Source organism: Lepeophtheirus salmonis, chromosome 1 (genome assembly GCF_016086655.4).
Source record: "Lepeophtheirus salmonis chromosome 1, UVic_Lsal_1.4, whole genome shotgun sequence".
In the NCBI taxonomy this organism is placed as follows: Eukaryota; Metazoa; Arthropoda; class Copepoda; order Siphonostomatoida; family Caligidae; genus Lepeophtheirus; species Lepeophtheirus salmonis.
The window spans coordinates 35,665,000-35,683,340 of NC_052131.2; the positions used below are offsets into that span (position 1 = coordinate 35,665,000).

General features: G+C 31.2%; 1 protein-coding gene across 1 annotated transcript in view; it reads left to right on the top strand.

The window, feature by feature from the left end:
• The first annotated feature begins 12,425 nt into the window (after positions 1 to 12,425).
• The window catches only part of LOC121125878 (carbohydrate sulfotransferase 1), a 43,083-nt gene continuing 37,167 nt past the window's right edge, over positions 12,426 to 18,341 (top strand). The window contains exon 1 of the mRNA XM_040721135.2: positions 12,426 to 12,593. Coding sequence (XP_040577069.1) covers positions 12,538 to 12,593 — 56 coding nt within the window. The 5' untranslated portion in view covers positions 12,426 to 12,537. The remainder of the gene's footprint in view (positions 12,594 to 18,341) is intronic.

Sequence of the window (18,341 nt, forward strand, 5' to 3'; positions counted from 1 at the left end):
TTTTTTTTACTGTGCCTTATATATTTTGGAATAAGCCATCTTTGATTCTAAAAATGGAGTTCAAGTATTCCAGTGGTTTCTAAACGGACCGTATGGAGTTCGATAATACACATTTTCTGAGCAATATCTATAACTAATATAAAATTATTCAAATATAGTTTCTGAACACCTAAAATGTTTCTCAAGGGTAAAGAGTTTGTAATACTCTGAACTTGGACACTTATTCCAGAATATTATAGACAGAATAAGTTCTATCCACATTACTTATGACATCAAAAATTGTAATTTATTATTTATTAGCTGTTGAATTGTTTACATTTGCCCCCTTAATAGAATTCTGACACAATGATATCTCCAAAACATCATCAGCTTTAATAATTGTATTTTTTTATAATGTTGATGTTCTATCTATTTTCTTACACCTTTATTAGTGTTCTGAAAGTAGATTAGTCGAACTCGAATGAGCATTAATTAAGCTATGAACAATTCCCAACTATTAAAAGAAAGAGTGAACCAGAAGTTCTTGAAGGACAATGTGCCTTTTTTGAGCATTAAAAAGTTGCAAAAAAAAGTTGATGTGATCTCAATCCTCTTGCTTATGCCTTCTGTTAGCAAATTGAGAATGAATTCTGTAGACTGCGCTACCAAAACATTGTTGCCCTAGTGAATATAGTCAATGAGACATGATGTCCTATGCATGTATCAAAGGCTGTCTGCATGGACTTCTAGAAAATATTGGATGATGTCTCCTCAACCAATTGAGACTACATTTATGGAATTCTAGACGCATTGACTAATCACGTATGTAGCTTCTCTTTTTTTTTTCCGTTTGTTTTTCCTTCATAAAGCATGTAGTAATAAATGAGATGACTCATCCTTTCATTTTTTCAGTCAATCACTACTTTCATTTATCCTCATGTAGGATGCGTGAGTATTCTATGTGTCTACAATTCAATTCTTTATTGCAGGAAAAATATTCGTATTATATTTCAAATATATTCTTATAAAAAAATATCAATTTCAAAGTATTTTTTCAATAAAGCCTGATGAAGTTAGTGAGCAAAAAAAAATCATTCCACACGAGTTCAGAAGAATTGGTTAATCCATCTTTTAATCTTACCTTCAAAAAGAGAACGACAAATGCGAAAATATTTTCTTGCTGGAACGATACACATACTAAACTATGTTATTCAATTGGAACATGAGCAATTAACAAAATATATACATATTATCTATCTGCAAGGTGGTGTGACACCCTGTAAGATGGATGCGGCACATAATAAAATTAAAAAGAGGTTTCCTTCTGATTATCAAATAACTAAAAAATTCACTGCGCCCTCTTTAGAGTGGGGACACAAAACTTGACAAAGTTACAAAAAGGGTCATTTTTATGGAATCAAAAAAGACAACTCAAAATTAGTTTCTTATATGTAAGAATAACAGTTTACCTATATTTTTTCTTACATATGTCCTCCTTCACAAACAAAAACAGCTTTGATACACCATCGAAGAGATTGGAAGCTCTTGGCGATTAAGGCTATATCCATTGCGTACCACACTGTCATCGTCGCAGCTCGGAGATAGCCCAAGGCCACATGGAGGCAGGCCAGAAGTCAGCCACGTTGTTTCTGCAAATGTTTTGGTTCTTCTTGATTTAAGGTATTACAATGGACTTCTTGATGTTGGAGGCAATCGGGATGGAGATGGCAAAGGTATCTGCAGCACTGACACTGGTGCGGAGGAGATCGAATACGCATTACATTTTTGTTGCTTCTCTGACATTTTTAGACCCTTATAAAAACTTGTTTATTCATATTTAAGCAGTCATTTAGTTGCGTCATAATAATAAAAAAGTATGCCCTGTACTGTTCGATAACTTGCTGACAACGAGAATCCAACTGCATAATGCCTTTCTCGTTGAAGCTCCTATTGCAAAAAAAAACTCGGACACCCAATTTTCAAGTTGAAATTTGAGGCCAAAGTGCAAGCACGTTTACCATAAACAGGAACAGGCTGTTGCTTAGTACCATGTCTGAGCCTTTAAGTGGATGAATAAGAGCTTCCCATTCGAGCTTCCAGGGCTTCTAGCGTGGCATCAAAGATGTGTGCAGCCTCACGTTGTCTTGATAATGTCTTGTTGCCTCCTATTTAACAATACTCGCCGTTTCTGTTCGATTTCCAGCTTCAAACAGTCGTTTCGTTCATAGTAGAGGGCATAATTGAGCGGTAGAACAATCGCTCGAACCATTGTTATGCAACACGAAGGAAAGATATATACGGCCCTGTATACATAGCAAATTTTCTTGGTCGCTTTCGATGTGTTTTTCCCTCTCAGGCAGTAAAAATGTAAAATATGGCAAATTTCTTCCTTTGAGACCTCCATGCTTGATGCACAATAATTCCCGACTGAACCAGCCATGTGTAATACTGTCCAAAAAGTGTGACCAATAATGAACAAAATATACTTAGTTAAAAAAGGCGGGATTAATTTTTCCCCTACGTAATATTATCATTTAGGGGCTGTATTATTTTGCTTTAACACGGCGCAGCTAAAAACATACGTCCTGTATAGGGCCCTCTAAAATTAGGGACATATTTCTAGGTTCAATGACAAGAATGGGAAGAAATATAGGATGGGCCTAATTTTAATTCCCATATTAAGGGAAGGTCCAGCCCAACCTACAGTTATTGTACTGGTGCAATAACAAATAAAAAATTGTGTCAAAAGGTTATATTTTTTTTACACTACTTTATAATATTAATAATTTACAAGGTAAAATTAAGGCATTCTCTTGGAGTATGTACAGGACAAGGTAAAAATCAAGATGTATGTCCTTGTCACATAAGAGGATAAATTAAAAAAAATATCAACTTGTAAAGAAACAAAACGTGAGGATATTGAGCATCCTTCAAATTACTTCTTCAGTCATGAAATCTTTAATAATTCAAATCAAGGTCTTTTTTTTACATCGATCCGTGTTATATTTAAAATTCTATACACTAAAGACAAATATGATTTTAAAATATTTTCATAGTCCTTCGTTTTGAATGGCAGGGTACATACACATAATAGTGTTGGATTTGAGTTTGTTTTCCACATAATATTTTGGAATAATAAGTTGGAGTAATTTTCAGAAAATTGTCTACTTTGATAAAGAGTCTTCTTAATATTTTTTTTTTTTTTCGAGTTTGAGTAACAATCGAATCCAGCACTACTTTTACATAATATGTATTTTTAATGATATAGTCTTCCCAAATATTTAAAGTTAAATCACCGGAGAATATAATATGAGAAATTTGACCAATGAAATATCTTTCTATGTGTATAATACATGGTAATATTTCACTTTCTTTAAAAAAAAAACACTATATTACGTTCAAAATTCCCTCTATTTTATTTTTGTTACTTTTTTGAAAATCCATTTGAAGAATAGTTTTTTTTTTTTTATGTTTTCTATATATTACTTTCGATAAGGACTGGTTTATCTACAACAAAAGGCACTATGGCGGCCTATATTGAAATAAAATCTGAGATGATCTCAAATTTTAAACACTTAGAAAAAGTCAAATTTCTGTACAAAAAATAACATTACTCCTTGGTATCATTTTCCTGTGGTATAGACCTTGCTTTGAGATTAGATTTGTCACATTACATAATATTAATAGTCATAAATATAATTTAATATCCTACTGACTTTTGCTGGGATATCAGCGCTCTGCTCAATAATAGTCAATATTGACAACTTCTCATAGAAAAGCAAAGACAGAAGCAGATTTATGGAATTATAAATCAGAGACGTACGCAGGAGGTGGTCTGGAGGACTATGGCACACCTCCAAAATTAAGTAATTTTTCTTTTTGGCCTAGAAAATGTAATATTTGAAATTTCATTTTAATTTTTAAATATTTTTTCCAAAAAGTGTAATATTTGAATTTTTTTCCCAAAATAATGAATTTTTATGAGCAGTTTTCGAATTTTTTTGACAAACTTTCATAGTCTTACCAAAAATTATGCAAAATCGTCTTTGAAGATTTATGTCTTCAATCCAGCTTCACGTTTTCTTAAAAGTGCCCAAAGTTTCTTAGTAGAAACTCCGAGATGTTTTTGGAATAATTAAAAATATTGTATCAAGCAGCTGAATGGCAAGCTTTCATGAAATCTGTCCTTAATATGGAATGACAGATTAATCTATTTTAGATGGATTTTTCAATCAGGTTTGGAATAAAATTGAATGTAGTAAGAAGAGAAATTCACTAATCATGAGTTAGATAATAATGACAACTGCAAAATAAAATAAAATTAACTCTTCAGATTACCAAGTAAATTAACAGGCCAGCTAAAAAATACAGCAGATTTACATCACTATTCAACATCGATTTTTGAAATGATCAATTTACATATTTGGAGGAGACTGGAAAGTTGCAACACTCCTTATTTTTATTTGAATTACTCAGTATTTGCTTAAATTAGACATGTCAAAATTTGACTTTCTCATTTTCCAAAAAAATGTTTTTCAGCGAATAATTGTTTACACTAAAATTTAAGTAATATTTGTTTATTGAATAATTGACAAATGAATAAATTTTTGCTTAGTCTGACCAAAATAGACACTTAGAAAAAGTTAAACAAAAAAATATTAAAATAAATTATTTTCTTCATTCGTGTAACCTCGATTAAATAAATATGGAACTTAAATACTCATTGTGGATCAATAGATGTTTTACAAAGATGTAAATCCACTAAATTTTTCAGCTGTCCCGTTTTTTTTTGGAATTGATACTTTGAAGAATGAATTTCTTTTCCTTAGAAAATTTTCATTATTATTTAATTCCTGAGTAATGAATATCCTCTCATAAATAGATTCAATTTTATTCAAAACTTAATTTAACATTCGTGTGAGTTCATAAAATGTGAAGGGTAATCCTGAGGAGTTGTTCTTCCTTTGTCACAGGTGAATATTGCAGATTTTCTCTGAAAAATTCCTCAAATTATCAGGGTTACCATGTTGATTTTCGGTTTCTTTTTATTCAACATGCCCATTCTACATTAAATTTTCATCACTGATTATATAATTTTGTTTTAAAATATCTTAAAGGATATTTAAGAGCGTAATTATGATTCGAATACTAAAAATTGTGATTTCAATTGTTATTTTGTGTTTTTAGTTTATTCTAAAGGAAAAAACATAAGTTTGACCCAAACTTAAGGTGGGGCCATCTATTTGAGGTAAACTCTTGTATGTGTATATATATGATATCGGGAGATGAGTTGCTCTCATAAAAATATCATTTTTTAAATAAACAATGACGTGTATGTACATGACCGATAGATGTTGTAGTACCCCGCCTTTAGACAAGTATGAAATTAGATTGACATTAATCTTAGTCCAAATGTAGCTAACAGAGTGATTCGTCCATAACCAATCAATTTTTACTTGAAAATAATTTAATAATAAATTTTATCTTCTCATGAGTATATCAAGAAATCGATTCCTGATTAATTCTTAAGGCTTATCAGAGGTGAATGTATATTTCTAACAGCATAATAAGTAATTAACACTAAACATAGATAGTTCTTTTCAGATATGGTGCAATGTATAGCTTTTATTTCTAGAAACATATGCGTAACTAGAAGATAAATTTAACACCTAGAGTAAGATGAACTATTCAAAGTAATTTAAAAATATTTTTTTTTTCATTTATAACTCTAATTTGATCATAATGAAAGTATTTTGTAACGAAAAAATATTAAGACTTCAATAACACATTAATGTGGTTTTAGGGACTTAGATATTTCTTTTAAAAAAAATAACGTTATGTACTTTAAGATCTAGGAATCCAAGGGTACAACCCCCTCTTTTTATAGTTATTACTGTTCTTTAAGAAGAGTTTGCGAGAATAATGAAAAGAAGAAAGGGATTCGCTGGTTAATAACATCCCTCACTAAGTCAAATTGATTATATTGATGATATAAATGCGATTTAAAGTTAAATACCAGACGATCAAATTGATTGAATTTGTATATGATATGTTTATATAAAAATTGGAAGAAATATTATTCATTTTAATAACTTATTGGCCAGTTTTTCAGAGGTTTAACATTGTAAAACTCTTTAAAAATTCCTCTTCAGTTATTCATTGAAGTAAACAATTTATATTGTGTTTTTCTCTGTTTCATCTAAAAAAATCCAACCTTCTTATATGTTATCGCCACACATATATCAATATTTCTTTTGGAGTTTCCTTCATTTATATATAGTTTTCAAAAATTATTTATAAAATAAAATATAATTTATAATAAGTGGGTCAAAATAACCTGTAAAACAATCTTTGTACATAAGTAATTTTCAGCGAAAATGATTTTTTATTTTTTCTAATGTTAAGGTATATTTAGGAAAATTCATGAAATTTCAAGTCTAAAAAGTGGGAATAAGTGGTATTTTTAGTAGGTTAACACTGGAACGACGAAGGTATCATTTTAGATACCCATTTCGGATTCAATAGAATATTGTGAGAAACGTCTTGATTTTATTTGTTACTAAGTTCTTGAATTTTCATATTTAATTTTATTAACCACAAAAAACAAAATTGAAAGTTAAAAAAAGTATTAGTTTCGTTGATATAGTAAACATTGCCTAGAAAGACGTGGGTATCATATTTGTTATCCAATCATTTCAAATAATATTTTTGTTCTAAAATTGTGGACGAACTACTCAAGCAAATTTATACATGAATTAACAATTCTAGAAAGGAATCTTTTACCTTCCTTGTATAAATTTTAAAATAGATTTTTCTGAACTGGTCATTCTGATTCCATCTGTTAGAATTTAAAAGAATAAAAACATCCATTGAAGAAATAAGACATTATCTCGTGTCCACATCGTACTCCAATTCAGAAACTGATGATTTCGAATTAGAACAAGATGAAGAATATGTCCAACCACCTCCATCAAGTACTTCTGATATTTACGACTATTCTATTGTTTTTTTACCAGCCTGTTGGTATGTAGTTTTGTTAAATACCATTATTAGTTTTGGTAGATAATATATGTATTTATTTACAACCAATTGGTATATTTAACATTTCAAAAATGCTAGGATGCAATCAAGTGACTCAAATCACTAACATCTAAAAAAAAAATCTATTGATTTATTAGGAGAGTGAATGTATGTCGGCAAGGATATCACAATGTGTCACATACGAATAGAGGAATACGTTTTAGGAAAAAATATGTTTACCTCTATTATAGTATAGAAAATTTTCACAGAGATGACAAAAAAATATCACCCACCACATTCGTTTTTGTCGGTCCCAATTGGGCACTGAAGACTGCAGTCCTGTCCAGTTCAGTCTTGGTCCTGAAACTTATAAAGTTCAATCCTTGATAATGTCACTCAACTTTATTTACCAATATAAAAATCCTTCATAGTATAGCACAGTCCGAAGGACTGGTTTCTAAGAACTGATAGGACCGGTTTTATCACTGGACTGGACCGGTCCTAAGACTAAACTGGACCAAATAAATAAGAACTGACACAACACTGTTTGTATACATATTTAATCTACAAACTCGTCAAGAGAGAGTATTTAGTCGTCCTGGTTTTGTACTCAACAGTCTAATATGTCACAACTAATTAGTATATTTAACATTTCAAAAAATGGCAGGATGTCATCAAGTGACTCAATTTCCCGCCTTCTAAGAAACAAAAATTAACCAAATTATTAAGAGACTCAATTTATTTCGATAAGATCGACACAATCAGGTACAAAAGAGTTCACTCCTTTTTAGACAATAAAACATTTTGAAGGAAGTCCAATGTCAAAATGTAAAATAATTACAGAAAAAATATATAGTCGAGGCTTGTTCCAAAATATAGAATAATGTATGGACAACCAGAAAACGAGAAATGCAACAACTAATTGCTATAATGTATGTGAGAGGAATCTTAGCCAAAGGGGCATTTGATCAAGAAATATGGTGCTCAATCCCTTTCGGAATACTATAACTCGCGACAGATATAAGGAATGATTGAGATTTATCCATTTTGATATTTGTTCCACAAGATCATAATAAAGACTCTAAAACGACGTTTTTGCCTTGACTTCAACAGAATGAGATCCATGCGTTCAAAATTGCAAGTCAGTGTACAGGCTAGGTAAAAATATTAACATTGATGAGCAACTATTCCCGACAAAGCTAGGTATATATTTACTCAATGTATGACTAAGAAGCTTGATAAATTTAGTATAAAATTTCGGTAAGCAGTTGATGCATCGTCCAAATACCTAGTAAATTGGAGAATTACTTGGAAAAAATTCTAAAAGAATTCTGAAGACTACCAATCCAGCACTACACTGAAGCAAATTAATATTTTGGATTTTGCTGGTATAAATTATATCCCCTTGTACAGAAAAGTTATTGGTAACACATTACTTTCCATTTATCTACCACAAACAGTTAAAAATAGTAAAAAATAAATGGGAATCATTTTTGATATCCACCATTGTCGTAACCAATCGTCGTTCTTGTGTTAAAGTTGAAAACGCATCATAAAGACCCGTAAGACGAAACAAGGGTTAAGTTGTAATTTAAGGTTTATTTTTTAGTTTTAGCTATGGTATAAAGCAACTGAAAAAAGTGTATGATCCTTCATATGATTGTATTTTTGTATGATTTTTAGGAATTATAATCAAGATAACATAATCATTAATCTTTCATATCCTGCAATGTTTTTGTCAACAAATTTTAACTATTTAAAAAAAAATATAATAATCTATTTATTTAGTCCTTTCAATTCGAAGGATGGCTCTAAATCGAAATTTAAATTTAAAAACGTGACTTTTTTAAAAGGCTCTAAAGGCCAAACCTTTATTAGTTGAAGTTGTTAATGGACATTTTATTCAACGGCCAAAACAACAATTACAAAAATGGGATTTAGACGGGCGGTAAAAATGTTGTTCCATAGTGTTATATTTAATAACTGTTGACCGTAGTAAATAGCTTAACAAGAGCCAACCCATCAACAACCATAATACTGAATAGGGGGGAAGGGGGATAAAAAATCAACAGATGCCAGAGTGGACAATGTCAATATTTATGTCAGTTGTGTAGGCGATGATTGCAAGCGGCCCTTTTGAAGGAAATAAACACAAATACCACCCCGTATTGCAGAGACATAAGAAGTGATTCGATGTTGATAACCAATCCTACTCTGAGTTCAAGAATGACTTACATCTATATCTCCACAACAGTGTGACTCTTCCTCTTTCACGGACTAGTGATTACTTTATACTTAAATGTTCTCTCTTCAAGAATAAAATGACATGGTATCCCAGACCATTTGAAAATGTTTGGCAGAAGAGCAGCTTAACTGTCATGACGTTTCATTAAATTAGCTGCAAGTGGCTATGAGAGGATATAAACAGAACCCCCTACATATCAAATAAAAACATCGGCAGAAATGTCTCAGCTTTCAATCCTCAATTCTACTCCGAGTCCAACAAGAACTTACACTTATAACCCCGCAACAAATCCTCAATGTTACTTTTCGTCTTTCCCATACAAAAAATTACTTTATTGTTATGTATTTCATATTTCCTTTCATGTTCTTATCTTCTTGTATATTCGTTTATGTATTATAAGTACTGTATTTTACGTAGTATAAATAGTCGCGTATTTTGTAAATAAATAGGGTATGGTTTTGTATTATAAAGAAACATATGATCTTATAAATAAGTGTAGTCTTATTCCTCCACGTCATTCCTTCACCTCATTTCTCTCGGTCATCCTGGATCTCTCCTACTAAAAATAAGTTTGTGTCTCTCCCTCGTCAAGACGCAACATTTATACTTATATGTTCTCTCTTTAAAGACAAAAGAATAATTATAAGAGCTTTGGAAAATAAAAATAAACTCTTTTGAAGGTTGCAACCAGAGATAGAAGTCTTTGGTATTTATACCAAGATCTTCGGATATTGACCTTACATAAGGGTGATTTTAATCAAAATACCGAAATCTTGGGATTTTATACATGCAACAATAACTGATTAATTTCGTTTGATTATGTTAATTTTTCTTCAATCTTTCTTTATAAGCGTTAACAGACTAGTTAGTTGTATTCAACTCGTTCTCGTTTTGTTTTATTTTAACAGCGGGTAAATAATATGTAAGACAGAACGGTGAAACATGTTCGAACTGTCAACCTTCTATAGCGCTAATAACGACACTTGCACAAGAAAATGTTCATCCAGAGAGAGAGAAAAAAAGAAAAAGGATTTGCTCAGAGGACTGCCTTGAGTGTCCGTTTTTGGAATCCCTCACTCACTAGGGCTATCCTACAAGACATCTTGTATCCATGAAGCTTAAAATAATTTATTTATACAGTTTGCGACATGAGGTTTGATGTTACAAATTGTACAATATATATGTTCTTTTTCTCCTTTTTCTTTTTCCCTCTCTCTGTTTCTATCGCTTTTCTTCTTTTCTGTCTTAATTTCTATCTCTTCTAGCTGGGGCATACGAATACTTATGGACTTTTATTATGAGATCAATTCAAAAATGAGTTCTTTCCTTCAAATGTTATCGTGGCCTTATCCCTAATTGACTCCAATATAGAGCACTTTTGGGGAGGCTCTTTTTTCAAATTAAAGTTCATACCTTTAGCTAACCACTCAATAATTTTTAAACTTTTTGAATCGATCTGTCTTGAAGCTATGAGCCTCAGAACAAAAATCAACTATTTTCCACTTCAAACAAAGATAATTTGAGTTATAAGTATGATGCAGACATTTTAGAAAGGGTTGGTGAATTTTTTAACATTCTGCTTTAGAGTATATTAATATAATTTATCCCTATCTTCAACACCGAGGGCTTAAAACAGCTTTGTACCTTAAAAATAGCCAAAAATAACAAAAAATGTATGGCCTTTTTCAGAAGGCCACAAGGCTATTGGAGAAAAAATAAGGCCATATTTGGAATCAAGAGATCAAACTATACTAATTTGAGCATATACTGCTCTTGTGCTTAAAAAAAGTGATATTTTGTTGTATGGATTTATTTACACTTATCAGCAGATATTATTGATGGTGAATAAGTAAATAAATAACTGATTCAAGGTAAGTGTCAACTGATATTCAGTACGAATGATTATTGTTCTGAGATTTTTAGGGAGGAATCTAGGCGTATTATAAAAGTATTAGTGGTGTTCTTGTCTGAAACAACTAAAAGTATCGCACGCGTCTAAGGTCATTTTTTCTACAACTCTATTTTAAATTATATTAAATGAATATTTTTCTTCTTATTGCCTCGTATTGTTCCATAACAATTTTTTGGGAGACAAATTAGCTCCACGCATAAATACATTATGTAGTTAGTCATTCATGGGAATATTTAATTGAATAAACTCAATTGATGATAAATACTTAAAGAGTGAGTGTAGAAGTAGTAGTATTAAGTACCATAGTAGTGCATACTTGATTGGTAGTTATATATTTTTTTTATTTTTTTTTGTTAGGAGGAAATGGAGTGGGAAAGAAGGCAGAGAAGGGGTAGTACACAGTTACAGTGACACACGAAGAAGAATACTCAAGTGTACAATGTTCATGACTGCTACATACATGTACATTAGTGTTGAGACTCGGTCCAGCAAATAGTTGTTTATTTTCTTAACTTATATTTTTTAATATTCCTGTAATTGGTCAGATGGAGTTGCATTGATTAAGTATCAGTCAACATTCACTCCATTTGACCCAAGAATCTTCTATGAAGTCCATATATATAAAGTATATTTCCTTCTCTAGGAATGACCGGGGCGTAAAAAAGTACACAATATATTCTAGAATGTAGAACAAATACTCTATTCATATGACATTCCGAATCCATCTATCCAAATAGTACAAAATAAACCACCAAAACCAAATATACATCAAGTTCAGGTATGCTTTTAACATGACAAGGGCTAAGGCGTATGACCATTCTTAATTTGTTAAGGCCGGATTGAGTGGATTTTGTCGTTTCACAAGGGTTAGAGCTAAATAATAGAGGGAATCGTTGGAATAGACCTTTAGTTTGACTATCCTTCTAGAGATTCCAGGAGGGACGACTGGATGAAAACTACTCTGAGTTATCACTGTTTAAACTTCGTATGCCATCATTGTGCTGTCCTCATAATTTGAAAGCAGATAGATGTGACGTCACTTTTTAAAGGACTGAATAAGTTCGGTAGAATAAATAATTTTAGGGGTCCCAAACCGGTCTAAGATTGCTGGACCGAACCCCAACACTAATATACATATACATAATGGGTAGAAGAGTGTGCGAAAGGGAGGAATGAAGTGGAGTGGAGTGACATGGGTGGTGCTCATTTGAGGATATATATGTATAACTATAAATCGCGTACATATAACTTCTTATATACGTTTAATTAAGTAACAGTAGAATGAGCGTGGAGGGATTGTGGACTTTATGAGTGTAGATAGATGGATTGATTCGCGGATGTTTGTCATAGTTTTTTGAGTGAAATGTGAGGGAAAAGAGTGATGTTATCGCCATCGTTGGTACTTGAAGGATTGCATGTTTTAAAAAGAATTGACAGGTAAGAGAGAAAAAGAGACAGGGATTTGAAAAAGGTGCATTCCATGTCACACTCTCATGACATCATCACCCCCGATTTTGATAATTTTGGGTGAGAGTTTTTATCCCAACAAAAGAACATTATATCTGAAAATGTAGACTTATGCAAGCTTAATGGCCCGCTATGGAGTCCCTCAAAGTTTGGCCTTTTACGAAGGATACTCAAACTTCAGTAGGGCGTAACTCTGCTGAAACTCAAACAATTTCATAAATGGTTGCTTTAAAATACTCACAAGAGCACGTACTTTAATTCAGTATATTTAAAAATATCATTTCTACTTACGATAACTTCTAAACATTATTTTGGAATATTAAAAATGGCGCTACAGTCAAGCTTCAACTTTTGACAACTTTCTCTTAGAAATTTAACCTACTCATACAATGTAACTATATCAAAAATTACAGTGGGATCTCAATGGAATTATCTTCATTTAGGCCTATAATTGAAAAAGGTCATATTTGCCATAATAGTAAATTCCTTATTTTTCTTCTAAAAATATTTAATTACATTGGGTATCCTTCCTTCCTAACCCTTCCATCTTATAAATTTATACATAATCAAGTCACATTTTTATTTTGATCATTCATCATACGACCTTCTCTTGGTGTTAAAAAATGAAATATGCATTATTTATCAATATAGGATGGGGTTATTAATTTAGCTCAATATTTTCATGTGACATTTTCCTTTTATGGGTAACATCTACTTAACAGTTTCATTAAATCAATCATATAATAGTTGATCGTAAAAATGAAGGTCTTTACATTACTAGTGTTTTATAGCTATTTTCTATTATCTAAGATCAATTTTAACTTTATTTATATAAAATATATATATTATATAAAAATTAATATTCTAGAGCTAAAAATGATCTATATCTTACTAACTACAAATTGTCCATATTTGAATATTTCAAGTATGTTCTTAGACCTGATTTTTAAAAGGTCTTGCAAAACTCATCACTCGATTAACAGGGAATAAAATGTCAGAAATATCCAAAGGACATACCTATATAAGGAAAATATAATATTATGCAGGACCATGATAGTGGAATAAATTAGAGTCACTTGACTGTTTTCTCTGTCAGATTGGTTATACAAAGAAGTCCCCATTGACCATTATATCTCACCGTTATGTTACTTTTAAGTAATTCAGAGTTGGTGAATGATTTCTTATGAACCAACAATTCAATTCTTGACTTGGGAGAATTGCTTTATTTACGAAATCCAGCTAATGTATCAGTTCCCACCATGCATACATGAAATTGCCCGGACTGAACAATGGTTGCAATACTCAACCTCCTCTTTAAAAGTTTTTTTTTCATTGCTGTAGTCTGCCTGTGTACAAAAATAGTACTTAATTTTCCCCTAGACTTTGTATGCTAGTCCGTTGCATAACTAGTTGAAAAAAAATGGTAAACGCCAGCAGTATAAAGTTCCCTAGGTGTAAAAAGGTTTTACAGTGTGGGTATTGACCATAATAGTTGTCTAAACAAATTAACTGTCATTTTATAATTTCTGAATGTGCTTTTCCAGTAGATAATTAGTTTGCACTGGACTAAAAGTACTTTGATTATATCATGGTAGTTGAAGTTGAAGACATGCGTAATTATGTATAATGTCAATATTTTTGACTAAAAAGACCAAGGTACGTATTATGCTTGTTAGGAATACTAATAACAACCCTGAGAAATATCCTGGATTACAAAGCTGAAATTAAAAAAGAAAGAATTTACTATTTTACCAAATATAACTTTTTCAATTATAGGGATAAATGAAGCCAGTTCCATCCAGATCCCACTCTAATTTTTTACATACTCGTAGAATATGATTAGGTTAAGCTTTGAACCAAAAATTGGCAAAATCAAACTTGAATCATGGCTGGGTACCACTTCTAATATTTTGCAATGATTTTAAAATGATATTTTTTAGAATAAATATTATTTTTTTTAATAAACATTAAATTAAATCACTTACTCCTGTGAGTATTTGAAAGCAAATATTTTGGAAATCGGTTGTGTTTAAGCAGAGTTGTTTTCCACTGAAGTTGGGGTATATTTCATAAAAGGTCAAACTTAGAGGGACTCCAAAACGGGCTCTCGTGCTCACATAAGTCTAAAATTTTAGACATAGTCTGCTTTTGTTGGAATAAACACCCTCACTAAAAATTATCAAAATCAGTCATGACTGTGTCAAAAATTTCCAAAAAGTGTGTGCACTTGATATGAAATGCTGCAAAATAGTAATTGGAAATTTGAAAACATAAAACATAAAAAAAATCTTGAAAAAAGCTTACAAAAAGGAAAACAATCCTTTATTTACTTCATGTTAGAGTTGCATTCGAATGTAAATTCTCGAGTATGGAAGAGTTTGAGATTTTGAGTTGGCCTTGAGTTCAAGTAATGCGATGATGACACTCATATTTAAATTCCAGTTTCTAAAATCAGGATCGAGTTTGCTATCAAGAAATAGTATACATAATAGAAGTTAAGTTGCTTATTAATGGGATATATAAATATATTTTATTTAATATGAAAAACTCAGATTTAGTCACACAAAATAAAAGTTAATTAAAACATTGATAGATAAATTCTGATAATGATTTAATAATCTATACTTCCATACATAACGTTTATAGCATAAAAATATTCCGTGGCGCTGGCCTGTGTAGTTGTTAACACTGTCAATTATAAACTGTAAGAGTGTGGCAAGCTTTACAACTAGTTATAACTTGCATAAGTGGTATATTATGTAGTTTATGCGACGATTCTTATCTTTTGTTACTAATAATTATAAAAAATATATTTCTAAATTTGTTGCCATGAGTATCATTTATTTTAAATACTTATGTATAAATCTGTACTCAGCCAGAATAATTAGATATTCCTTAACATTAAAAATAAACAACCAGATACTTGATTACTCGAGACACATAGAAATATTTCGATTGTCTAGGGTTTGATTTCAAACTATGTCGTGTTTTTCAAAGATATTTTGGACGAATTCTAGTAATTTACAAAAATAAGTAATCTTTAGTTATGTCAAGTATTTTTCGAGTTCATAGACATATTAAAGTCAATTATAGACCATTTCTGAGATGAGTTAACATACTCAAGAATTTCCACTATAGTTAAAAAAACTATATTTATTTTGAGAAACTTATACTAGCCCTGATATGTTCTGTCAAACTGGATGCATCATTCTTTATTGTGATTATCCATTTTGGCTAATTCACTTTCAATTTGTGACAAACACAAAGGTTTAATAAGAATATTGTAGGAATAGAAGATAATTCGTCCAAAAATACATTTGTATTTCACACTCCATTTTGAGAAAAATCATTTTAACTTGTGTTTAATGATTTTTTTGTTGTTGTTGACGAGCCATATGTGTCTTATTATTGTACAATACATAATATGTTAATGAAACATGGAACCACAACATTTGTATGTCCCTATGATTGTTGGTACGTAACTGTTTTTAACTTTTCAGTATAATAGATGAATAAATAGTGTACACCAGCTGTTGAAAGAATATAAATTACGATATACAAGAGCAGTTGTTTGTAGTACTTACACTTAGTGAAAACTCGGTGGTTATATTTGTCCTTAATAACGAACTAAAACACAATCCCATCCTTTTACCAAGTTGTGCAAAATTCCCAAGTACATATCCCCCATTGAATAAGTAGAAAAGAGTTGCCCAATTAAATATAACTTAAAAGTAAGGATGCCATTTTTGTAATGAAAACATTAAGTTCATCTCTTAGAAAAAGAAAAACAGTTGTTGCTTGTGCTTTTTCTTCTTTTTTGTTCAATATTTAATAGGTAGAGATGGGATTCGTGTTAGAGAATATATGTACCCTCCGTTGGTCTCACTAACGACATCGATTCGGATCTTGAACTACGTGCAGTCCTAAAAACTAGAGCCCGATCTCAATTCTTGCATCCCAGATCGATGGAGTCGATGATCAGGGACTTCTATGTAGTGTTCTTGTCAGGACCTCTGTTGACCTTTGACTCAAGGTCATTGGAGACAAAAAACATCAAATTCTGGTTAGGGGAGCTAGGAGGCGAATTTTTTAATGTCTTTGAGCACCTCCATGCTTGTTATCACTCCTCAGGGATCATTGGTCTCCACCAGGCCTTCCACAACTCTAAAACCTATCTTCTGACGATCCCCTTCAGCTTAGAAATATCAGCATTGCTAAGATCCACATCGTTGCTCACCAAAATCATCCCAATCGCGCACCTACGTTCAGCCTCTGAAACGGCAAAATCTGAAAATCTTCTGTTGTTAACTAAATGGGGGGTATTTAGGCAACTAAGTAAGTGAGACGGTTAAATGTATATTTAAACACAAAAAACATTTTATTATTTCAAAATCATATATAGCAAAAAATCTGATAAAGCCATGAATTTTGTTGTTATACAGTACAAACCACAATATGTATGATTTTTTATGTACTTTAATTCAGTACCATACATGGTACGTTCATTTTACAACGCTTTTAGAAGTGGTTCCCAAGCCGAGCTCCTCCAGATATTACAAAATACGAAATAAAACACTTGGTTGAACATATTTTATTTACTACAAAATATTAAAAAATGCTATAGGGCTCCGCAGTGACGAAAAGGTTGGTAATCACTTGCTGAAATATAGGCTGGGGCTATAGTCTATACTTGATCCTTTTTAGGAGGATGAATATACTTATATAACATATTGAATGCAAACGATTTACGCTTGATAAATGATGTTTTTAATTACGTAATGAGCCATCATTTTATCGTATCCATCATTCTACCGATTTGAATAAATAAAAACTAATCAAAGCTATTTAATAAATAAGCATTTCATGAAAATAAGTACACCTACATATTGTTGGCTTAAGATGGAATATATGGCGACATACCTATATATGTAGATAAATAACTCCAGACTCATGTAGTAATACAAATACTTATCATATATTTTTTTATGTAAATTACTGAAATATACTTAATGGTATATAATTAAAGGTAGATCTAAGAGTGAGGAATTATCAATCTTCCCAAGGAGAAGCTGTGCTTCCAGATTTGAGCCTCTTAAATTACAAAATAAACTTTAAGAAGTTTTTCAAAAGCTTGCCGTTCTAGGAAAATGCAAAGCAGTCATCATATTTGGTTTAGAGATCCCATTATTCTTATTTACGTACTGTAAGTGACGTCATAACAGATTATATTACTGAAATGAAATTATATTATATTACATAAATTTACATGATACGATAAGGTTAATAACAGAGTCAGTACTTCTTGAATAACAGATTCTGGATTGAGGTGCACATTCACTAAGATACATTTGGACATTTTCCCCCCAGATAAGCGTCACAAGAGATTTAAAAAAATAAATTGCCTTGCAATTAACAATACAGTGACTGAGAGGTTTTCTTTCAAGTTAGAGCTATCAAAGACAAAAAAAAAGGAATTTTATGAAGAGTGTGCTGTTGGAAGTAGACTCAGGAGAATGTAAAATAATTTTCAATGCTTTATTTATCCATAATTTATATGTAATTACAATTGTTACATAAGGATACTCTGTTTAAACTGGATTTCAAGAGACGGACAAAGTTTGTTGACTATTTAAAAAAAATCCCCCTTATCGAATTAATTCATTATCCTGACCAAACCAATATTTTAGCTCTACTAAGGGAATTTTAAATTTATCAACA